The following is a 24,971-nucleotide window of genomic DNA, read 5'->3' as shown; positions in this document are numbered from 1 at the left end:
TTTAATTAATTTATATTTTGTGGTGCTTCCAGCACAAACGTAATCTGTGCGGCCCGATTTTATTTTACAATGACTGTCTTGAAAACTCACCTAAAGGTTGCTGGGTAGGAACATGGCCACAAAATTCACTCAAGATCTTCAACCCACGCTCCGTTTACTTTTTGGGGCAACTGTACATAAATTTTCGTATGCGAAGACAAGGAGGAAACTCTTCCGTCAGGTCCTGGCCGTAACCGTCCATCAATAGCCACCTTTTACTAATTCCAATGCCCGGGAAGTCTATTTTCCTCCGGAGGCCTCTGGTTAAACAATTTTTCGGCAGCAAATTGAAATGATTTACTGCAGGTTACAATAGAATTTTTGCAACGATCATGTGCACATGCTCGTTACTTCCTTTATTACGTGGTCATGACATTGCGGAAAACACTGAACTGACATAGCGACGATGAAAGAGTACAAACAGTACAACGATGTCAGCATCGCAGCGCAGCTGCACATGTTTACCCATTTGGATGCATTTCATTTTTGATAATTCTGCTGCTTTATATCATTGGTAAATTCTTCTTTTCTCAGCCAACAAACTGTACATCTTTATTCTTCTAGATGGATTTCATATTTTTCAATGTAAATAAATTGCAACCAAGGGTGTTAAATCGGGAAATGACAGTAAATTTTAACGCGGAGCACAAAAACCAGCGTTGTATGTGGCGTTGACCGTCAGCGAAAAGAAAAATCCCGTGGCGCCACCTTGCGACGCCCACTGGAACTACCGGTATCCTAGTTAGCTGCCAAACAGAGGGCATTTGAGCAGGAGCAGGAAGTTTTGAATGCTCTGTGGCCGCGCAAATGCGCCCGATGACCTTAGCGTTGTAGTGGAATACACCGTAGCACGTGCTTGCTCCTGATACACGTGTGATGAAGGTGCTACCATATGTTTGTGCCCGGCGCCCTACAGTCTTTTTCATCACAGAGTACGATAAAGGTATCATGCTCCGCGGTTGAGACAACCCCTAAGCGCCCTCTGATTTTCGTAAGAAAATCTCGCACGAAAGTGTTCTGCACACTTCGCATTTAAGCGGTAAGTTTTTTCACACTTTGTGCAGAGTCACGGAGGAGGCAAACGCATTTGTTGCGCACAATTCATCTTCAAGACGGCGCACATGCTGGTCAAGCTATTTTGTAGCTTTGGGAACATACGCAACAATTGGGAAGTGTACGCTTGGTGTGTGTTTCGCCTTTTTTACGGTCGCTGGATGCACTCCATGCTTGCAATGTGACGGGGCTTTGAAAAAGGGGACATTTAGAGAAGAAGTTACACGTTTCATACCAACAATGACACAAGAAACTCGTGTACCGAGCAACGTCACAAATCAGATGAGCTTCGATTTGCTCTTGCATTCCTTCCATTAACGTTTCGTGGTTGCGCAACCTACAGTGGCAAGCCATTATGATAGTGGTGTTGTGTCATGCGATTATTTTAGACATGGTGAAAAAAAGACACCACTCTACGCACTGTGGATAATTTACACTTCACTCCATGCATGTTTGCTGCGCAAGGCAAGATACCAGCGCACATAGTTGAGTCAAACACTGGCTGGGGAACACACCAACCGCAGATCACACTTTAGCGCTGCACAATGAGAGGATGAGCATACAATAATACCAGCACACTTAGGCACATTATGTACAAACCTGCAGGACAGGCGTTTGTCAAAAAGGAAAAGAACGCACTATCAGGTTGTATGGGCCACAGACACATCGCAGGAAAAACTGGCCGAAGCTATGAAGAAATTCTCAGCATGGACGTATAACCACGAGTGGTTTGATCTGAAGCGTCGACTCTATTCTCTGGCATAATGCGAACATGCGATCTGGCCAGGTTTGCCGTGAAATACTCTGTTTTTGTTTCTACAATGGTTTTCCAGACGTTCACATCCGGGCTTAGCCCTCATCCAGGAAGAGTCGCCGTAACCATGTTAGAGCCCTCCTACGACTGCCGCCACTTAAATTGTGAGTGCCACTGAAAGTACTTTTGGTGTGAATACGCACAGATACGTTCCAGCCTGCATCCACCATCATCTGCCACTCTTCTCCCACAGCGACAACATGCTAGAGATAACTGAGCCGTCATCCGCACTAATAGCGTCTGAAGTCTTTGCAGATCACCGAGGCTACATCTAGCATGTCCTCTTCGAAACATCATGCCAACAGAACTCGGACAAAACCTGAGGCAACTTCTCCCTCAATTCGGTCACGTCAGGACTACGCAGACACACTCACACGTTGCTCACACGGAGTATCCTCTCCGCTGAACTGAGGTCCTGTTGAAGTCATTACAACCCCGCCCTCTAACTTTCAAGCTACACTGGAGGCGGACAAAATCCGTCTTATAATGTTCGTCTATTGAGCGATCCACCAAACAGAACGCTTTGAGTGTTTGTTAATGGATTGGCACGCCATCCTCTTGTTGTTGGGGGGTTCAGAGAAAGTCCTCTATGGTTGTGTCTCTGCTGCGGTGTTGGTGGTGCCCACTCTTGTTTTTGGCAGCGCCCTTCGCGCCTGCTGCGTGGAAATGTTGAGCGCCGCGTGCATTGAGCGGCGGGCAGGGCGGGTGTCACAAGGCGAGAGGGTCGCCCGGTAGCGACGGCATCGAGGACGGGACAGCGACTGTTGAGGTCGCGTACGACGTGAACGTGTAGGTGGATCCGAGACGCGTCGTGCCGTTCCTGGACGATGAGCGGTTGGCCGCCGTGGCTGATTTGACGCGGCAGCGCGGTGTGAGACAGGTGTGGTGGCAACACCGCACCATGCGGCGCCTGAACTTGCTGGACATGAAGCAGTACACAATGGGATTCAAGCAGCTGTGGACGAATGGCAGCAGATAGAAGAGCACACGCACAGCGTAGATGCCGTGGTTGAAGACGTTGAGGCAGCACTTGACGACAATCTCCATAATCAGGCGTGGACCCCAACACAGGAGAAACAGGACTACGACCAGGATGAGCATCTTGATAACCTATAAGCAGAAAATGAAGATCGATGCCATTTAACAAGCCGTCCTTTAGCATGGTAATGACGAATCTATGGAGCATTGTAACATGCACGATCATGGTAAGTCTGGTCCTTAGTCTGTGTTAAACCGTTGGTGAAACAGCCATCGCGGCCGCAAAGTGAACTTAATCAGCTACCTTGCCCGCTACACGTGCTACACGTGCACACATTCGCTACACGTGCACACGTCCGCTACAGTTGCACTGTGATTTAGCTGCTTGTTCACGCATGCTCGACAATGCCACAAACAGGGCGTCTGACCCCATTCTTGGAGTTCGTCTTTCGCGTACCCAGTACTTTGTTAGAAAAAAAAAAACACAATTTCGCATTTTTCGCTGCTCAAAACCCCTTTCAGAAATAGGCATCAAGAAGCAAAAACCTTCATGGTGGTTTCGGGAAGCTATAGCATAGAAACTAAGGCGCGACGTCGCAGCTCTTAAGCTAAGGTGGTGAGCCATTGCACGATGTTGCCAGTACATTTTTTCTGGTTCAAATGGCTATTTTCCGCATGTTGGAGTAAGAACCGCCACTTTGAATGATATTTTGGCAGTGTTTAAAAGTGATCAGGGGTCCTACTTCTTCTGTGATCATCCATGCGGCCGGTCTCACACCCCGTGTTAGCTACGTCGTGTTGCAACCGAATTCGGGTGGGAATGTCAAATAACAGTATCCGTCATCCCGTTATGAGTGACGACCCCGGGACAACGAATGTAATACCTGCTGTCGGGCTTTCTTCACGTCCCGGATGTCTGAATTGGCGTGGCCCCGAAGAATGAGCTTGCAGTTCGGCTGTTGTGGAGCCGGGCTTGGTAGGGAACCTAGCCTCGGAACCATGTGGGCCTGGCACTGGTAGCTGTAAATGAAAGTAATTTAATTGATTGATTGATTGTAGGGTTTAACGCGGCGACGCAACGCACACGATGAGGCGCGTCGTAGTAGGCGGCTCCGGATTAATTTTGACCACTTGGGGATCATTACGTGCGCAAAATCTCGCCCACACGGGCGTTTTCGCTTTTCGCCCCCATCAGGAAAGCCGCCGTCGCAGCCGGTAATCGAATCTGAAACCTCGGGCTCAGCAGCACAAACATGAAAGTAATTTATATCCAGCCAGATAAAAAAAGTCCGTGTTTATTTTTTCGAAAAGCGTACAAGTGTGGGTTTATTCATACTGGCAGAGAAGAGGACTATCTTTTGGGTGCATTTTGGTGTTAGGAGATGCATGTGCATGAAACAATAGAGCACCGTGGTAGACCATGAGGCTCAAGAGAGGCTAACGCGTGTCGTCGCACTTCACGCCCAATCGCGCTCCCCACTAAGCTCGATGAACATGCTTGGACCGTATCCTCCTTCAGAACTGTATAACGCTTCAACGTACAATCCTATAGCATTTATCGATTTCGCCGTGGAATATTTGGGTGTGCTGTTCGTACTTATTTATATCAGCGGTCCCGAACTCACTGTGGCTCATCGCTAGCTCGCGGCAGTGTTGTTGACTGTTTCATACCTGAACTTGGCCGATTGGGTGAGCTGATCCATGGTCTTGGTGCTGACCCAGAGCTCGATGATGACCCAGGAGTAGCAGATAATCATGACCACGGACGGGAGGGCAAACAGCGTGACCAGGCGATACCACGACACCGACTGGCCCTGCCAGTCGTGCTCGTCTTTGCACCGGTAGATGGTCACGTTCACCCGCATATTCGTAAACGTTGTCGGCACCACGTTCTGCGCAATACGACCGAAAAAAGCAGTTTCAGTGGATGTAATTTATGTTTCAAAGGAATTTTTTAGAATATGTGATAGGATGACTAGCGATAAATACAGCCCCGCAAGCGAAATACATCCCTGCTACATCCAGTGCTGAAGTTGGTGAGCCGACGTTGACACGCGATTGTCTCTGCTGCATGAAAAGATCATTACCTGCCGCCATGAGTCCACTGGGGATGCCTTTGACGATGGGATAGCTGTACGCTAGTGCAGGTGCTTCGCTGCTAGAGTTGCCGCTCATGCATGAGGTCACGAGTTTCATTATGGGAAGTGAAAGTTATTGTGGTAACAGAGGCAAACGTGGAAACACATTTTTACCACTTTCTGGGACACGTCAAGAGCCGCAAATATCATTCAATTAGAGAGACGCAGGGAAGTCTGAACCCATACAATGTTTTTCTTTTATCTGCGCTGCATGTTGGTTAGAGCTCTTACATGTCGGGAAAGACTTAGGAAATAAGTGCGCACGGTTTTTCTCCAGCACAAATTCATCCGTTAGTGAGCATCCTGACGCTGTATACTCAGCAAACGCCTTGTAAATTCTTTCAACAAATACGGTGTGTTATTGCACACACCGTAAACATTGAATTTCACAGAAAATATAATTTCTATTTTTTTGCGTTCTCATCCTGTTCTTGTCCACTTTTCTCCATGGTAGCGCTCTCACGTCTCTGGTAAAGCGTGAAGAAGGATGAGGAGCCAGAGTCGCAGAGAATTAAAGCGGAAGTGATGTGCCTGATGATTTTTGACTCCCAGTTATAGAGACGAGGTTCATCTCGATGGCGGTGTTCCGTCGCGACGTTGTTTCTATGCGTTTAATACCATTTTATTGTAACAACGTACTGTAACAACGGAGCGCACCTTGACGACGAGCATGGGGAGGGCGACAACAAGCGAGACGAGCCACACTCCCCACATGAGACGCTTGCAGTTGCTCATCGTGCACACGGTGCGGGAGTGAATCGGGAACACGATCACCACAAACCTGCGAGAGGGAAACACCCGCAAGCACACGGTGGAGTCAGATCGGTGAAGTATTTTGTCTAACAACGACAGCTCGCATGAGTTTTCAAGATTCGAAGAACCCTTCTGGGGAAACAGCCTCAGACCATCAAATACTCTTGTCAAATATTTTTAGTGAGACGTGATTGCGAGTTTAAATTTCCTTTACAGATGTCCCATTTGGGTTTTTGGTCATACCAACACTAGCACTGTCGAGTGTTTGTGTTCGAACGATATCAGAAAACTTGGTTCAGGTTTCCGCTTATGTTTCCATTTACGATGCTTCAAAGCACCGAACTACCTACAAGCATTCACTGAAATCTTAACATCGTTAATCGCTGACATCGTCAGCACCGAAATCTTAACACACAGACTCCGCGAGATTCAAGGTAGCATATAGCAGCCATATTGCTGCAAAGCAATTTTCGAAGTGAATCCAATGTTGCATAAAAGGTAGGTACCATCCTCCTTCGCAATATCAGGCCGACGCTATTATTACGTTCCGAAAAAAAATGTTAGCTTCGGAATTTTGTTTATTTATTCATTTATTTCAAAATAACCCTAAAGGCCCTCCGGTAGATGGCATTACATAGGGTGTACAGCAAATAACAAAGGTAGCAATCAAAATTTAATAAAGCAAAACACAAAACCAGTAAATGATAATAGAAATGACAGTACATCATGTAACAAAAAAAAAAAAAACACTCGCAGAGAAGCCCCCTCCTCTCCCCCCAAAAAGGTTCTGGGAGCACCCTATCAAAGTTTATACAACGTCACACGCACGTTTCCTAGCCTGCGGAAAGAAAGAAATACAGTGACAAGAAAAGAAAAACAAATGTACAAATGCGACAGTGCAAATGGTGTTTTGCCTACATGTTCCTGCTTAGAGCATGAGTAAATTTCGAGGCATTTCTTTCGGTGGCAATGTGCGATGGCAGATTAGTCCATTCTATCGCGGTTCGAGCTGTATGAATGATTGAACAAATGCGAGTGAAGGACACTTGACGCATTTGACTGTGTGGATGATCGCGACGCAAGAAGATGGCTGAAGGTTCACACATGAAATCATTATGAAGAGACGCATGATAGTAAAGTTTGTGAAAGTGTTAAACGAGATGTACAACGATGATGGGATAAAAATTCTAGCTCAGCGCAATTTTTTATTGCTCTTACAATGGTGTGGCGTGAATAATCGGAAACAGATGAAGCGTGCAGCACGGTTTTTGAGGGCTTCCTAATCAGTTATTAAGTAGGCTTTATGAGGATCTCATACAAATCGGAATTGAACACTGACCAGACTAATTCCTGCATTTTAAATAACAATTTGCAGTACTTTCCACGGCTGCGAAAGAACACAGATTTATGCAACTGATCATGACTGTGTGCATTCGATTTCTTGTGCAAAGTAACCATTGTGGCTGAAGGTGATCACAGCCCTCCTTTCCTAATCGCCTCCTACTGGCAGGTGTGGCCGTGTTTAAACGAAGGCGAGCCTTCCACTAAAGCTTTCGCATTTCCCCGCCACTTTGTTGTCGCTCTCTCCGTATACTCCCCCTTCTCTACTGAAAGGCAGCCAGGCGAATTTTGTGCCCTCGCCAACCACTCTCCATAACAGAGGTGTGCTTCTTTGTTATAAAGGCTGAAAGGAATTGCAATAATTACAGTGTATTACGGAAATGCGATGACTACAGCAGCTGCCACACTTATTTCCCACTGTCCTTTTCAACTTTTCCAAGATGACCCTTTGGCTGTACAAAGGGCATGTTAAGAACTACGCCTTTCATCTATTGCACTGGAATTAAATATCCAGGGGGAGATTTTTCTGCGTGCAATATAAAAAAATGGAATGTGCATGCATGCTCGAATAACCTTGGAACATACAGACCATAACAGTGCATAAATCATGGAAACTTTTAAACGTACCAGCGTCCGGTGTACGCTCCGCACGTATCGATAAGCTCCTGAAATCACGAGATTAAGAGAAGTGATGCAAAGGTGTAGCGAGATATCATGTGACGATGAATGGTAACGAAGAGGAGGAAAAAGAGGACTAGTATAAAACGAAGCCAATCACCCGTGCGTGGCTACCCCGCCGGGAGGAAATACAAGTCAGTGGAAAGACGAGCTAGAAGAGGACGTCGCGACGTGGCGGGCAAGCAAGACCGGCTGGGGCAAAGGGCTGCTTATCGAACGCGACCTGGCGCTGCGAGGGCAAGAACCAATGTCAAGGCGACCGTGCCGTTGTGCCGGGACGTGGACAGCTCCTGCCGGCATAGCGGGGCCCGCGCCGTAAAGCCGGACCCTCGTTCCCCCTCCTCACCCGCAGCTTACTAGAACTGAAGAAGTAATTCTCCGGAGGCTTCAAACAAACACCTTTCCTCACCCAACTTGGCTACATCGGATGTACCCCACCCAATACCCTGCCACATGTAAATTCTGCCCTAACCCATGTACCCTCATACACATGATCTTGGGGTGCGCACACAACCCAGCCCTCCCACCTTTACCCACTTTCCTTCCCCTCCCTGAGCTGTGGGAGAACCTGACGACCAGCGCCGGTATGGCGGATCAAGCAAGGAAAGCCGGACCCAGACGTCCGGTTCTCGTGGTGGTCACGGAACACTCAAGCTCGAGCACGCGAGCGCGGCCGATCTTCATCTTCTGATCGTGCCGCGCCCCCTGCCTTCGCTTGTCTCAACCACCCATTCCACCTTTATTTTCTACACACTCCCCGGCCCGCCAAGAAGTCTAAGGGTTAGCTTCAAGGAAGTAGAGCCGTTGAATGGGCCGCCTGATTTCTTGACCAGTTGACAGGCGGAGTACACAGGAGCGGGCGATTCCGTCGCGTCCGGGTAGCAACTTGGCCACACGGCCGAGTCTCCAAAACGTAGGGGCGTATCTTTCATCGTGCACTACAACCACGTCTCCGACTGCGAGTTGGTTTAACGGATGTGACGGCGCTTCGTGAGCGGACCGCAGAAGCAGCAGGTATTCATTCCGCCATCTTTGCCATAGGCGATTTGTGACGTTCTGTCGGTGCCTCCAGCGGCGTGTCAACTCGGAGCTTGTCGACGATGGCTCGAATGGCCCGAGGTTCTGGGGGAGGCACGTGTTCGGCTTGCCGAGCCAGAAGTGAGCCGGCGTTATGGGATGAGGTCCGTCGGCATCCGTGGTCAGGTACGTCAAGGGCCGGCTGTTGATAACCGCCTCCACTTCACACAACGTGGTTGCCAGTTCCTCAGCTGTCAGAGAGTTGCGCCCAAGGGTACGTCTCAGCGTCTCTTTCGTTGTCCGAATCACTCGTTCCCACCAGCCGCCCCACCACGGTGCCTTCTCTACGTTGAATTTCCAAACAATGCGCTGTCCGCTGCAGAAATCTTGGAGTGTGGCGTCGGTGAGGGAGTGGAAGGACCTCGCACAGTGTTTGAAAGCGAGGGCGTTATCGGAGTATACCGTGGCAGGTATTCCTCGGCGAGCAATGAAGCGCCTGAAGGCGAGCAAGAAACTTGACGCTGTCATCCCCGTCGTCAATTCCAGGTGTAGAGCCCGCGTGACGCCGCACGAGAATACAGCGACGTATGTTTTGACTTTGGAAGGGTCGTTGGTACGGCAGTACAGAGGACCGCAGAAGTCGACGCCCAAAATAGAAAACGGGCTTGTTTCCGTTATGCGGTCACGCGGTAATGGTGCCGTCGGTGCTGTCTCTGGTGTCAGCCTGCGCCTTCGGCACGGCAAGCACTGGTGGAGGGCTTTATTCACTGTCTGGCGTCTTCGAATGATCCAATAGCGCTGGCGGATCTCTGTGAGCGTGGCCTCTGTTCCAGCATGCAACAGGCGCTCGTGGGTTGCCAGAATAAGCAGCCGGGTTAAATAGTTCTTTCCGGGCAGAATGATCGGATGTCGCACTTCGAAAGGAGATTGTAAGCAGTGTAGTCGTCCCCCCACGCGGATAACGCCAGCGGAGTCCAAAAACGGCTGTAGACGAAGCAGTCGGGAGGTCCCAACACCAAGCTGGCTGTTCGATAGAGCTTCCCGGTCTTGGGGGAATGCTTCCTGCTGTACCTGGAGAATCCAGTACAGTTCGGCTTCTTGGACTTCGTTAGCAACCAGTGGCCCGGTCATCGATGGACGTTGCGGTAAAGCGTTGTTTACGAAGCGTCGAACCCAGGCCGTCACTCTAAGTAGCCGTGAGTAGCGGCTGTAATCTGAAATTTGGCATAGTGGTTCCGGTGGCGAAGACCCCACAGGGCAAGATGACGCCAAGGCTGGTGACAGGTCGACGAAGTCAGCGACTTTCTGGGGCTGGTTCAATGGCCACAGGTTTTCTGTGTGGGTGATCCATGATGGTCCATGCCACCAAAGCTCTGAGGTTCTGAGGACTGTTGCACTTATTCCGCGTGTGATGAGGTCGGCAGGATTGTCCTTGCTGCTGCAATGCCCCCATCTGCATCCCTTGGTCAGGCGCTGGATCTCTTCGACGCGATTTCGGACGAAGGGTGGCCACCGGCTAGGTTCCCCGCATATCCAGTGCAGGGCAATCTGCGCGTCCGACCAGAAGAACGCACGTGTGGCTGATAGGCCATAAACTCGCATTAGGTAGTTGTAAAGGCGCGCTGCGATGAGGCAGGCAAGGAGCTCGAGGCGAGGCAACGTCGTCGCCTTGATAGGGGCCACACGACCTTTGCTGATCAGCAGATTTGCCTCAAACGGGTCACCATGCGCGGAGCGTCGGCGGACGTAGACAGCTGTGCCATATGCTCGCGGGCTAGCGTCCGCGAAGAAGTGGATTTCAATGGACTGCTCCGGGTAACCTTGGTCGTCTGATACGTTTCGTGGCAAACAAAGGTGTTGCAGCTCGGTTAATTCGGAGCACCATGCGTTCCAGGCGGTGAGTTGCTCACGTCGTAGAGGACTGTCCCATGGGTGCCGCATCTTCCATAAATCTTGAAATATAACCTTTGCCCGGACCGTGAATGGTGCCAAGAAGCCTAGGGGATCGTAGATTCTTGCAAATGTTTGTAGCAGGGTTCGCTTGGTGGTGGGCTTTGTGTTGATAAACGCGGCCACGTTTCCTGTGCTGATGAGCAGCGTGTCGTCAATGCGGTTCCAGCTCACCCCGAGAACTTTCATTGTGGTGGCGTCGCCACCTTCATCCTCCAATGCGAGCTTATCTCTTATGAACAAGTCCCGCAGGAAAAAGATGTTGGAAGCCCATTTTCGGAGCTCCATTCCGGCTTCGGCCCTTACAGCCCTTGCTTCCGAATATATCTGATGAGCTCGGTCGACGTTGTCCATGCCAATGATGAGGTCGTCGACATAGAAAGACTCTCGCAAGATGGCGGCGGTGTCCGGAAACTTTTGTGAGACTCGCAGATGATGGTGCAAAGTGGCGGCGAGCAAAAATGGACTCGATCTCGCACCAAAAGGAACCCGTGTCATTCGCCACTTCACTACTGGAGGAAAGGGCTCCTTCGGTGTAGGAAGGCGCTCGACCCACAAAAAACGTAGCGCGTCCCTGTCCTGTTCCCGAACAATCATCTGGAGGTAGGCCTTCTTTATATCTGCGACCATGACCACGGGATAGCACCTGAATTTAAGAATGAGCCTTAGCAGGTCCGCATCCAACTTGGGCCCCTTACAGAGCATGCTGTTCAGCGAAGGTTGCCCCGAAACATGTGAGGAGGCATCGAAGACCACCCTTAGCTTAGTTGTGACGGCGTCCCGACGAACCACACCGTGATGCGGCATGTAGTACCTGGTTGTCGAGCATTGGTCGCCGTCATGCTCGGGAACTCGTTCGGCGTGGCCGTCGTTGAAATACGTCCGGATTGCGTTGTCGTACTGGGACAGCAGCTCAGGCTGACCACGAAAGCGCCGCATCTGCACACGCAACCGCTGTTCTGCGAGCCTATAGTTGTCAGCGCTGGCGTCCAGCCCTGGCTCCTGGATCATGAGTGGAACCTCGTACCGCGCGCCATTCTTCCTCACGTCGCTCTCGAATTGCTCTATGGCCGCGCGGTCCAGCACTGACGCATCAGGTCTTTCTTTGATCCCGATAGCCTCCAGTCGCCACAGTGACGATAACTCGTTATCTGCCGCTGCGTCATCCAGCGAGGGCTCCATGTGGGCCAGGAATAAAGCACTAGATGATCCCGAAGTCCAGCCAGTTTCGTCGCAGTGTGCACCCTGGAGAGTCCAGCCGAACATTGTTTCGACGGTGGTCAGGTGCGGAGTCAGCCGTGAAATGTTCCCCGAGGTAACTTTCCAGTAGAAATCTGACCCAATTAGGATGCTGATGTGGTCATCCATGTAAGCCGACGCGGGCGAAGTGTCAGCGGCGAAAAGACCATGGTCGTGCATCAGTCTAAGCGTGTCATCGGTGATTGGGGGACTCGTAACGACGCAGATACTTGGGACCTCAAGGGCGTCGATGACCACCTGCTTGCCGTTGTTCTGGCTGGCCACCGTGACTGACACGCGAGGATACTTCTCCGCTGCTGCGTGGTGGCTCTTGCCGAATGTGACTAGCTTGAGGTCCTCAACGCCTTCAACGGAGTAGCCCAGAGCGCGCGAAACGTCACGCCGAACGAACGTCCGCTGGCTGCCCGTGTCTAGCAGAACCCTCACCAGAAGCTGACCGTTGGGACCCGTCGCCCATGCGCGGCAAGTCTGCAGGTAGACTGGAGTGGGCCGTGTGCTTCTAGTTGACGCTGTAACCACCGACGATGCCGCATGTGACGGTTTGGGCACTGTGGGCGGGCCCCCTTGACCAGCCGAGTGGGACGACCTGGTAGCGTGCGGGGAACCTGGCTGAGCCACGTCGCAGAGTGACGTTAGATGCCGGCGTGAACAGCGGCTGCAGGACAACGTTCTAGCAGTCTGGCAAGCACGTGCAATGTGATTCTGCTTGCCGCACCGGAAGCAGTGTCTTCCTGCTTGCAGTCGCCGTCGCTTCTCCTCTGGTGGCACATTCGCGGTGCATTGCGCGATCCAATGGCCTCGCCCGTCACAAAGGGGGCAACAGTCACCACGAGGAGGCGGCGATGACTCCGCATGTAGCGCTGCGGCTGACGGTGGAGAAAACTCCTCATGCGGTGTCGGCCGGGGTGCTGGAGGGCGTCGAACCTGAGGACCGGTGCTGTCCATGTACCCTTCTTCCCGAATTTCCACCTGAATACGGAGGAAATCCAAGATCTCCTGAACTTGCTTGGCATCCCCGTTCACCTCATTCGCGGCTGATTCCTTCATCCGTTGCCGGTAAAGAAGAGCGATGTCATGCGGCAACGCCTTCAGCAGGACCCGGTGGATTATGACGGCGTACCGGTCGGGCGCGATGCCTAGTGCCTCCAAAGCGTTTAGGCGAAAGCTAATGTCGTCATGCAAGCGCCGCAGCCCCGCGACGTCCGCAGAGGTCTTCACCGGAGTTATGGCGAGGAGGGCATCGACATGATCCGCCATCAATAGGTCTCTGCGACCAAAACGGTCTTTAAGGATCTTGATCGCAGCGTCGTATCCATCCTCCGCAAGCCTGATGCCCTCAATCGCGGTCTTAGCGGGGCCGGTCATGTACGAGCGGAGGTACTTGAATTTATCGATTTTCGTCAAGTGTTGCTTTGCATGGATGGTGGGCGTCGAATTGTTCCCAGAATCCCTGCCAATCGCGACGGGCCCCAGAGAATGGTGCAATCTGCAGCTTGGGGAGGGCGACGCGAGGAACTGGCACGGCGGGAGGAGCCGTGAATTTGCTCACCCTTGGATCTTGCGTATGTCCACCAGCAGCGGAGCTCGAGGGACCGGAGACGGCAGAAGGCGATGATCGGGCGGTGTGCACGCGGGCCCGAATTTCGCAAATGCTGTGCTCGTAGTCCCATGCTGTGGCGTAGTTCGCCTGAAAGCCTTCGTCCGAGAGTTGAGCGTGGATCTTGGCGTCCAGGGCGCGGAGCTCTGTCTGCTTCTCAGTAAGTTGGGTGACGTAGCCCTGAATTCGGGTCTCGGGGGCAGCGGGATCCTCGAGGAGTGCGTCAAGCGCGGCGATCGCCTTCGTGACGGCAACGCGCAGGGACCCCCGAACTCGGCGTTCGTGCTCCATGAAGGAAGGAACCGGAAGCCTGGGCGGGTTTTCGGCACCAGCGTATGGCGGATCAAGCAAGGAAAGCAGGACCCAGACGTCCGGTTCTCGTGGTGGTTACGGAACACTCAAGCTCGAGCACGCGAGCGCGGCCGATCTTCATCTTCTGATCGTGCCGCGCCCCCTGCCTTCGCTTGTCTCAACCACCCATTCCACCTTTATTTCCATTCCACCTATACTAAAACAGAAGAAGTAATTCGCCGGAGGCTTCAAACAAACACCTTTCCTCACCCAACTTGGCTACATCGGATGTACCCCACCCAATACCCTGCCACATGTAAATTCTGCCCTAACCCATGTACCCTCATACACATGATCTTGGGGTGCGCACACAACCCAGCCCTCCCTCCTTTACCCACTTCCCTTCCCCTCCCTGAGCTGTGGGAGAACCTGACGACCAGCGCCGGCTTGGATGCACAGCAACTCCTGGTGTCCAGGGCTGAGACAGCAAGGTCGTCCCATGGTCTCCTGGTCTGAGGAGCCACTCCCACATCACCAGGCTCACAATAAAGTTTTTCCTCCTCCTGCTCCTCCTCCATCTTCAGGCACTCTGTTTTGCGCCGGGCAGCCTGGCCATCGTTCCCTCCTACGGTGGCCACGACGTCATCTTGCGGACCTCCTGCTGCCCCCACATAGCGAGGTACCCATGCTGTGAGCCGGGGAGTCTCGACTCGTGCCGACTCTGTGGAGCCGGCACGTCTTCTGTTCCTGCCACGGTATCGGGTATTCGCTGACTCCGATTAGCCAAGGCAGTGGCGATACGGAAGCATTGCGCCACATCCGTCCCCGACGCTTGCGACGACATAGGCCGCGGCACACGTCACTTCTAACAACTCGACGCTTGACCCCGAGAGCTCTACCAGGCGACATGAACTGTGAGCTGATCCCTTTACTTGCGTAGCTCCATAACTAGAGTTACTGTTAGGACTATCGCGACTGGTACCTTAGTCTTCAGTCTATCTGTGGTTGTTAGTGGGGTGTGTTTTGTTTTGTCGCTTGCGCCACAATTATCTATTGCTACTTCACACAAAGGTGCTGCTGTCGTTCCCTGGAGAAACGTGTTTCCTCTCGTCCTTTGCCCGTCACGTGCGCGGGTCTCGTTGTTCAACACCCGAACCCTGACATCACAAAGATGCATCCACGGATCAACATAGACGCGTTCAAAGGTGGCAAACTAAGATTATCATAGCAGTAGTATGTGGGAGGTATGCGGAGGTATGCGCTGTACGTTTTTCTGTACTCAGAAAAAATAAACTTCAACTTCAACTTCAAACTTCAACTTGAACTTCAAATATCATTTTCTTTGATTTACAATGCTGGGTGATAAAAGCGGCTAGGCTATGCTGATTACATTGTGCTAATTTCGGATGATGCTGTGTAGGTTTTTTTATGCCTAATTATATACTCCAGTGTGAAAACTGTGGGAGATCAAGTTCAATCTTTTTTCTGTTTACAGTTGGCTTCGTATTCTCGTAATCGTACGGCATCGCGTCTAGTGCCGTTTCGTACGCGCGAGAAATTTTGCGCACTATTCAGAACGCTGTTTTAAGACGATCCACTTTTCTAGAACTTTTACATCTGCTCGCATTGCGTAATTGGACTTCCGTACTCATGTGGTACAGAATTTGGTGCATATCCTCAGTTCCGGTATATTAGTAAAACCTAAAAGAGCGCAACAGACACCTATTATCTCCATTTTTTTAATTTGGCGATATGCTTGAATGTTCCCTATTGTTGTGGGCTACGTTGAAAAATTTCGCTTCATGTCTGCTCATCCTTTCTTATATCGCAGGTTGTATCCCTAAAACACGTTTGCAACCCTTGTACCTTGACGTCGAACCATGTTTGTCGTTCTAATCAATAACTGGGCAACTCTCGTCTTTTGTCGGAGCAACAGTTGGTACAAATACATCGAGCAAAAATAACGAGGCAAACGCATCCATTACTTTTGTTGACAGAGTTCTGGATGCCCATTATACGATGTGATTATGCTTTTAGGCTGACATCAAGCGTATGAAGGAAGAGCTCCTATAATAGCGATAGTCTAGGTGTAGTCAAAATCTCTGATAAAGACAGCGGCTTACGTTGCGCCAGTGGGGGTTCCTACCTTTCAAGCGTGACGGCGACCATGTTGAGGACGGAGGCGAAGGCCGACACCGTTTCGGCGTACGCGGCTAGCTTGCACACTGTTCCGCTGGCGTCCCAGCGGACCACGAAGTAGTGGGCCACATCCAGCGGGGCGCATATCGTCAGGAGGAGCATGTCCGACACGGCCAGGCTCACGAGGAAGACGCTGGTGACGTTCCTGGAAGACTTGTCACCAGCCATGACGGAGATCACCACCAGGTTGCCGCTGACGCCGATGGCGAATGTCACGAGGTATGTGGCCACGATGAAGAAGAAGTACTCGTTGATCACCCAAGGCACAAGCATCTCCTCCGGGTACTCGAAGTACATATGGCCCGGCGGCAACATGGGCCCGGTGTCGTTCCAGGGGTACTCTCCCACCGGAGATGGCGTCCTCCAGCTCGTGTTGACCGCCAGCCCGTCACAGTTCGTCACAATGGCGGTGTCATTGAACGTGAAGCAGTCCTCGCTGACGGGAGGCTCCATTGTGGATGGGGGCCACGGGACGAACATTCGTGAGGGTTTCGGTTGGCGCAGAGGGGATTTAAATTATTCGGGAAAACCAGGCGGGTTGTCTCAGGAATGCACCGCGTTCGAGTAGGCACATGGTTTGCTGATTATCTTCCATCGGAAAGATTTGTTGTTGAGCCACAGCTGCATTGGCCGTTGCCTATTTTTTTGAAACTGCAGTTTCATTTGCGGCGTTACAGCACTCTGCGCGAACTGTCTTCCGCTTGTTTGGCTTGCACCAAGACGCTGCAGTTTGCAACTCAGAAGCCACCAAACACGAAAGTTGTAACACCTTGGCGTTGAAAAACTAAGTCAGACGTATCTTGATGAGCTGAAATTCTTATAAAACCAGCCACCATTTCTCCAGGCAAGGGCCGGTAGTGATGCAGCTGCGGAAACTTATCTGTAAGGGGCGACGAGTTTCGGTTAAGGTGTTATCTGGCACGCAGGCAAGAATGGCCGTGGAGCGTTCTGTTTTCCTTCGGTTCTCTTCAAACCAGAAACCTGCGACAAGCAGAAACGGAAGACGAACATTAGTTTACACGTCTATCTTTTTCGTTCCTGAAGAATAGGGTGAGCCATTCTTTATGTACGGCATTCATATGTACGCTAAAGAGTGTTCTCTTTCCGGCAGCATAATATATACGTCTATCCAGTTACTCTAACTTCTGCAAACACCAACGACGCATTATGTATGTTAAAGCGCATCCCACACGACCCACGTCTCCGGTTTGACGCATTGACACCCGGACGGCACATGTGCGCATTCCTGACTAACAAGACGTAACTATTTCCGCATTGAAGAATGCTTCTACCGGTGCACGTACCTCGTCCCTTCATAGAGTCTACACCAGGACAACGAAAGCCCCGTGTCGTTCACATATCAAGGCTCAGCACAGGATTTGCGGCGCGACAATGTACTAATCTGTAGTAGTTTCAATCAATCAGTACTGTGACGCTCTTCTTGTCTCCTCATAAAGAAAATTGCACAACTGCGCACGAGACTGGAGAGAAAGCTGTGAACTATCCTCGATTATAAACTGTGGTAGGGAAGCACAGCCGAGGGCGAGGTCTCAGCGTTCACATCAGTAATCCGATTATGCGCATGCACTCCGCAGGCAGGCGACACCTCTGCTTGACCTGGACGTAGACGCGTCGGCAATGCCTATGTTAACGAAAACGCGAACACGCAACGTGTAGACACGGACAAATGAAACGTGAACAGGGAAATATCAGCCAGAACACGCGAAATTGAGAAGTACTATTCGTGGAGGTTGCATAGCAGCACGCTGTTGGTATGTTTGGAAAGCCACATTTCACAACACCGTTGCTGTAATTAAGCCGCGCGTACATTTCACCTGCAAGTAACTGAATAGCGCTATTTGTGCGTTCTGGTTCATATTTCTGTGTTCGCGTTTCATTTGTCCACGAGTGTACATGGAAAGCGGTGCACACATCAAAAAAACAAAATTACTCGTTTACAGCTCACCCAGTTGATACGTGAGCAACGAGCGCGGCGGCTCGTCAGCCAGTCAGTAGACGGAGATCGTACTGCTCCTGTGTGTTCACGTAGAACGTGTGCTCTCCTCAGGAAGCCAAGCAGATAATGCATATCGCCCTCTGCCCTTATCGTTGCAATGAACCCTCAGTCGGTTTTTCTGCTATCTGCAGTAGGGTTTTAAAGCACAGCTTTCTACCTCTACCAGCCAACGGTTCGTTTGCGGCGTGCCGGACAATAAACTCTCAACGCGGCGGGGGCGGAGGTGGGGAGAGGGGACAGGCTGAGGGTTTCACTCACACAGGCCACTGTAGATGGCGCGGCAAATTTACCCAGCATTCCCTGCGCGGAGGTACCTGCTCGCCGGCGTTACGGCTTTGTCGGCTGCTTTAGCGACGGTTGTTTTGGGCCTCTTTTGGTGTAGCTTCGCGTCCATTGCGCGCTTCTTTCGCAGGGCTTGGCTTGTTCGGCAGCACCTCCTGGGTAACTTGTACCCAAAAAAGTAACTAGTCGTACGGCAAAGATACGATAAGAATTGGTTTGAAGTGAAGAATTGGTCTGGTTTGAAATTGTAGAGACCACATGCAGATATGTGGGCGCTAGAGAAACGCTACCTTTTGCGGACTGCTAGCAAATAATGGGACTCTGTTTTTCAAATGGATGAATACCAATTCGGTTGTGTTTGAAGAGGCATTACAAAAGCGGAAAGGAGCGATTATAAATGGCGATTATGAAAGATCCCTCAGCTTTCTCGAAATTCTCAAACTTACTAAACTAAAATTTTAAATCGGTATAAATGGGAATCACTCAGCTCACATGCCGAATTGTTTCAGTGACTACGCTTGTGTCGCGCTGTGGTGTAGCCCCGAGCTAGCACTTGAAGATGCCTGGGTTGCGCAGTCACACCCTTCGATAGGCGCTCCTTTCAGTTTTCTTTGTGCCGACGGCGCACGGCCGGGCTACAGCGGCGGCGTCCGGCGGTCTAGCCCGGCCGAGGGCGACGCTGCTGCATTCGGGACGCCGCCTCTCGAATTCGAAGTAACGGCTGGCAGAATCTCTCGTTTGACTATTTGTAGAGCTACTTGTGTGAATTCAAGTGACGTCACATGGGCAATTATTGTGGGTGTCGTTTAAAGCTTGGCTTTCCAACCACATTTACAACGTGTAATGGAGCTATTGTTTTTTGTTTCAGTCACTGAGTACGTGTACGCGCGTTGGCGTAAAGTAGCGGTGGAAAAACCTGTTCCCTAGATTATTGCTTGGAAGCTTTCACCGTCGCTGGCTGTCAGTCCCATGGCACTTTCCGACACACAATCACGACCGGAACGTACACATGCCTTAATGTGAAGTAGAACCGCTTCTAAAAAGAAATCGTACCATCCCCAGTTTCTACGGCTGCATGTACGCGATTGCTTGCCCTGCGAGTTCATTTCGCTCTGTGAGGCTACTTCTCGGTCAACGACGCGACCATTAGTGGCTCTAAAGACAGGAAGTCAGCAAATGCTTACTTCTGTTTGAGTACTTTTTGTCTATAAGGACTGAGTTTCCGTGGCCGACATGCGCTTTTCCGCATCGCCCACCCCGTTTTAGTATGCCACCGTAAGCAACGCACTGCGTCCACCAGAAAAGACGTCCCTCCGCGATGTAAAAAGCACTCGGAAACATCCTGAATCGTTCGGCTCAATATCCGAGTAGTCCGTGGACGAAAAACGCCAGTTCGGGTGTCCATCTCTCACTGAACGCTCACCGACAGCCTTGGGTCACGGCGTCCTTGTAAAATACTCAGTCCTGTCCCTTCCCTGCTAACAAATTGCCTTGTCTGCACGTGCTTGCCCGATGTAAGAAATACGTGTGATTACTTTTTACACCAGCATAAACAAAACTCTGTGCATGAAGTTTCGGTGAAACGGAACTAGCGACTTCATCAAAAGACAAGGTAGAATCTGTACATGTTCCCACACTTAAAGTCCCTAGAAATATTTCTAGGGACCATATTACACTGAAGCGGAAGAGATTCTCGCGAATGTAGGCCTCATCGCAGGGGAAATGCCAGTAAAGAAAGTGTGCACCGTACACCATACGCAACGCGACCACGTTGCTGCTCAGACGGAAAGACCAATGGTGTGCCTGTCATAAAATATGACGCGGAAATATCAGTGTACGGGAGTAAACGTCTGCCGGCCAGGAAGCCCATCCGGTCGAGTGCCATAAATCCCGATTAAAGTGTACCAAGAGGCACGATTATCTCAATGAGAAGACTTATTGCTCAGTTGCTGGAGATGATGGGGAATAGCGCGGGTTGACGATAGGTAAACTGGACACCACTGTCCTCCAGCCGAAATACTGTGAATGGTTCACGCCACGCGTGTGGCTCCCCGATCTCAGGCGATCTTCATTACTAATAACACGGCATAGAATTTGCTACCACGTTGAAACCATATGCGTATCATGAATATGGTGCAGATGCATAAGCAATGCTTGCCGGACATCGTGAGCTTTTAAGCACTCCAAACATTCATTACCCGTCTCTGAATAATACGCGACTCGTATGATTTCAACCCGTACAAGAGTAAATGCTTAGAAAAATGTGGGTACTCAGTCAATGACTGAGTACAGGATAGCATTCGTCTGATAGTTTCAGAAGGAAGGATCATCCTAAGCTTCATCATTAAGAAAACATGCTAGAGCCCCCCCCCCCCCCCCCCCCAAGTTTTCTCACTCTTATTAAATGTGCTTGTTTACGGCTTTGTGTACAAAACAAAACACGACAACCATTCATGAGCCTGTCTATTTTTCCAGCGTTTCCCATCAAGCGCGACCGAAATGCTACTTGTGCAGACGTTTTCTTTTTCCTAACTGATTGTTTTTGAAACGCTGTATGCTTTGGTAGATGGATACGTCGTGGTCTTTGACTGAAAGGAAAACAGCTGCCAAGCAAAATCGCAAAGGCTCTCGAAGGCTTTGGCACTTGGAATAGGGCTGGGATGTATAACTCTGTCTCCCGTCATATATTCTTGATGCAATTCTAGATACGCAAACTCCTAGACTTCCCGTAGCAGTCACGTAAAGGCATCCCGTCCTGTGGCACCATACCTGCACATGAATAAAAATTACGGGCCACCTCCAAGGGGTAATTTCCCTCTCACCGTAAATTAAAGTGCAACAATAATAATTTCATCACAGCGCCTAAACGTTCACTCTCACATGCCCCAAGTCGGTAAAACTCTGAAGGGGACACGCGGGTCGAAAAATCGCCATTTGTTTGAAATATGCTGTTTTTTGTTTTCACTTGCATTATCATCTTTGACTATACTTCTTTCATGAAACAAAGATGAAAGCGAAATACGAACGAGAACTTGGTGAAAATCGCGTCTGAATGACTCGCGGTGAGCCTAGAAATCACGCAATCAAGTCGAATTTCGGCCATCTCTGAAAGTTTTTGCTGCACGGAAGCGTAGCTGGCGGCCAGTTCAGTCACTTGAGAGAGGTAGGCAAAGCCTTCTTCTTTCAAGCAAACCACCCGCCAGCTTTGTATCTTCGCGTAAAAAAATAAAAAAATATATTTCTTCCCGCGTGTTTTGAGAGCTTCAACTGGACATTTAAATCACGTGACGTGAAATCAGGACCGCCATTGGCTCTAGCCACTTGACAGCCGCCATCGCCGCCATCGCCTCCGTCCTTCTGTTCGCTACTTCGCGCTATCTTTTCTATTTCCTTATCGTGTGTTGCTAATCATGAACGGTGAGGAGAATCATGACTTTAATCGCCGCAAGTCCTGGACTTCACGCCCTTACAAGGGAAAGTGCAAGCGGCGCAGCATTGCGATGATTACGGCCAACGCCGGCACGGCGAGGCCTAACGGCGACGCCCCTTCAAGCATTGCGAGCGCGGTTCAACCAGGCGAGGGTGGTTTTATCAGCGACGCTATCAGCTCTGCAGGCGCATCAGAGAAGAAGTTGCAGGCTTCCAAGGTGGGGAGACAGCCGGCAACGGGAGCGGTTCAAGCGCAGTTATCTGCGAAGTCGACGGTCTGAGTGACCTTGTGAGCGGCGCCGTGCGCGCGATGTGCGGAAAGCGCGAACTCGTCGTAGTTGAGGTCACGAACAGGCGGAAGGGCCTCGCATCGGTACTGGAACTCAATTGCAAAAACGTGGAGTGCCCTGCAGGAGTGGCCACTGGTTTATTCTGTCTACTCGTCACATCGCCCTGCCGCCATCGGCCGCGGAGGCCGCAACCTTCAACTCTGCACTGGAAGTCCCCGTGATAGTTTCGCCTTCATTGTGAAAGCGGTACTGGCGGCACGCGCTGTTGGCATCCGACACGATCGTCTGTCCAGGTGTTGTGCCGTTCTCGGTCTACCGAAACCACTGCACCAAAAGACATTCCACAACATTGCCAAGAAAGTTCATGTTGCGGCCACAAGAGTCGTCTCTGACAACCTTGCTGGAGCAAGGCAAGTAACTGCGTTGCAAACTGGTCAGACTGACGTCAGCGTGATGTTTGATGATACTTGGCAGAAGCAAAGACACAAGAGCCACAACAGTGTTGGTACTGCCATTTCTCTAGACACTGGTCTTTGCGTAGATTTTGAGGTGCTGTCTAACTACTGTCAAGGAAGTTGCAGCCGCCACCAAAAGCTTGATGAGCAATAGGAGGAAGTGTGGCAAGCCTTTCATACCCGTGCGTGTGAAAAAATGTCGACTGCTTATCCCATTCCATGGAAACGGAAGCAGCACTGCGCATCTGGCACAGGACGGTATCGTACAACCTGCAGTTCACTGTAGTGGAACGGCCACTGCTCTCCCAGTGTTGTGGTTCAACAAGGGCCACACTAGCTTTGAGCAAGTTCACCAAGAACTGGGAATCTTTCCTTCAGAAGAACTGGTCAGACTAAGCAGGGCAAGTGACCTGCGGAAGATCAGGCAGATGTCTGCCAAGCTGACAGATGAGTCTAGGTCCCATCGCTGCAGCCTGGTGAAACGGTCCCGCACCGAGGACTACAACCGCACGAACCGCGAGGGTGCAACTTATGGAGCAGGAGCGTTCTAGTTTTGGTACCTCAATGTGGGCATTTCAGACTATATCCCCACTCAGTTTCATGTTGTTTGATCAAGAATGTCTGAATATTCCAAAGAAATAAACTTTCAATTTTGTTTTTCTCAGTTTGTTGTTTTTGCCCATTTTCTGAGTTTGTGCACACTCATTTTCTTCTTAAAATTGTCGTATCACGATGAAATTTTGCACATATGTTCATTATAACACGTAGAGTGCCGACACCTTGTTAATTATGACATTTGCCTCTTTCGATACTTCTGACAGTCATAAAACAAGAATATGCAGAACAAGAAAAAGGACACTACCAGTCATCTTTTTTTGTGGTGAGGAAAATGAATATACAGCTTTTTCAGGTAGATTTTGGATCTCTGCAGTTCATAAGGAACCACCTAAGCTATTTTAAAACCTTCAGTAAACTTTTTACTATAGACTATAGTATGCACAAAAAAGCCATTTTTCTGGACGTCATGCGGAGTACAATTTTAACCAGAGCAGATATTTGAAATCTGATTGCATATATGACAAGAGGACCGCAATCTTTACAAGCTGCGAGAATTTCAGCCTCCTAACTTCATTAATAACAAAAGTTGTTTCGAGGAGCATGTAAGAATACGAAGCGGGGAGTATACTAAGCCGGATTTGTATAACAGTGGATCCCAGTTGTAATTGGTATACTTTCAACCGCAGGCGCATATAACGAGATGTAACGGTCGTTAGAGTATTTGCAACGTAAAGTAGGTACACATATGATCATCCAAGCTTTTACATTAAAAAATGGCGATAAAATTTGAGGTCTGCTATAACTGCGGCCTACTCTTTTAACAGCGATGCTGTTTAGGCTGGTGGTTAGGCCTTCGAAAGTGCAAAAACGTGCCGTGAACCCCCTGCCGCGGCTATGACGCAACGTGGAGCGGCTATGACGCAACGTGGCGTAACTATGACGCAACACAATCCAACACAATCCACTTTAATCCAATTCAAATCCAATCCAAACCAATCCAATCGAATCCAAGCCAAGCCAAGCCAAGCCAAGCCAATCCAATCGAATCCAATCCAATGCCCCTCGCGAGAGAGTGTTATAGCGCCGAAATCGCGCCACCACACGAAGGCGTGATGTTGACGTCACGATCCCGCCACAGATGTTAGCGACCGGTGCGCGCGCGAACGAGAAATTGGGCCCATCTCCCCGCGAGGGGGACTCGAGTAAATGCGTCGCATAGGGGGTGGGTCTATTGCGTTAACGTTTAGTGTTTGGGGAGTTGGTGGTAGTAAATGCGTTGTATCAGCACCTTCTTGACGTTGATTGAATGAGTCAAGGAAATTTCGTCATTCTTGCGTGTTTCGCTTTGTTTACAAAGCAAGAAACGCAAATGCTTGCGGAGTTAACTAACTTACTGACTGACCGACTGACTGACTGACTGACTGACTGACTGACTGACTGACTGCAACGGCTTACTTGCACGAATGCTTTGCTCTGTGGACAGCCAATGCACTCGCCATTTGTACAAGTGCGGCACGCACACACACAGCTGGCTTGCGCCGCATCTTTTCAAAGTGCTACGAGTTGTGCCGCGCCTCCGCCAGATGGTGCCACGGGTCCCGCGACCGAGATAAGACGCAGTGAAACATTCCCCTTGCGAGGGGCACGATCAAATGTAGAGCATTTCCGGGGGCGCACGACGTTAAGTAGTTTGCGTTACGTTAATGTTGTTGCACTTGTGGCAACTGCTGACGAGAGAGCGCTCGTCAGCAGTAATTTGAATGAGTCAACGATATAAGGCGCGTCCGTAGCCTCCCATTCTGTGTCGGCTTTATGGCGCAGTGGGTAGAGCA

At 50.4% G+C, this 24,971-nt stretch overlaps 1 protein-coding gene across 1 annotated transcript in view; it reads right to left on the bottom strand.

Moving 5' to 3' along the window:
* Positions 1 to 380: 380 nt before the first annotated feature.
* The window catches only part of LOC144151946 (cholecystokinin receptor type A-like), a 134,510-nt gene continuing 109,919 nt past the window's right edge, over positions 381 to 24,971 (bottom strand). The window contains exons 2-6 of the mRNA XM_077683129.1: positions 16,056 to 17,089; positions 5,680 to 5,803; positions 4,556 to 4,776; positions 3,769 to 3,904; positions 381 to 3,016 (exon numbers count right to left, since the gene is read on the bottom strand). Of these exons, the coding sequence (XP_077539255.1) occupies positions 2,615 to 3,016; positions 3,769 to 3,904; positions 4,556 to 4,776; positions 5,680 to 5,803; positions 16,056 to 16,588 (1,416 nt within the window). The 5' untranslated portion in view covers positions 16,589 to 17,089 and the 3' untranslated portion in view covers positions 381 to 2,614. The remainder of the gene's footprint in view (positions 3,017 to 3,768; positions 3,905 to 4,555; positions 4,777 to 5,679; positions 5,804 to 16,055; positions 17,090 to 24,971) is intronic.

The sequence above is a fragment of the Haemaphysalis longicornis genome, unplaced genomic scaffold, assembly GCF_048455015.1.
Source record: "Haemaphysalis longicornis isolate Haplotype H1 unplaced genomic scaffold, Haemaphysalis longicornis Haplotype H1 scaffold_9, whole genome shotgun sequence".
Classification (NCBI taxonomy): domain Eukaryota; kingdom Metazoa; phylum Arthropoda; class Arachnida; order Ixodida; family Ixodidae; genus Haemaphysalis; species Haemaphysalis longicornis.
Note: the sequence above shows the minus strand (reverse complement) of the source record. Positions and strands in the feature narration are given on the sequence as shown.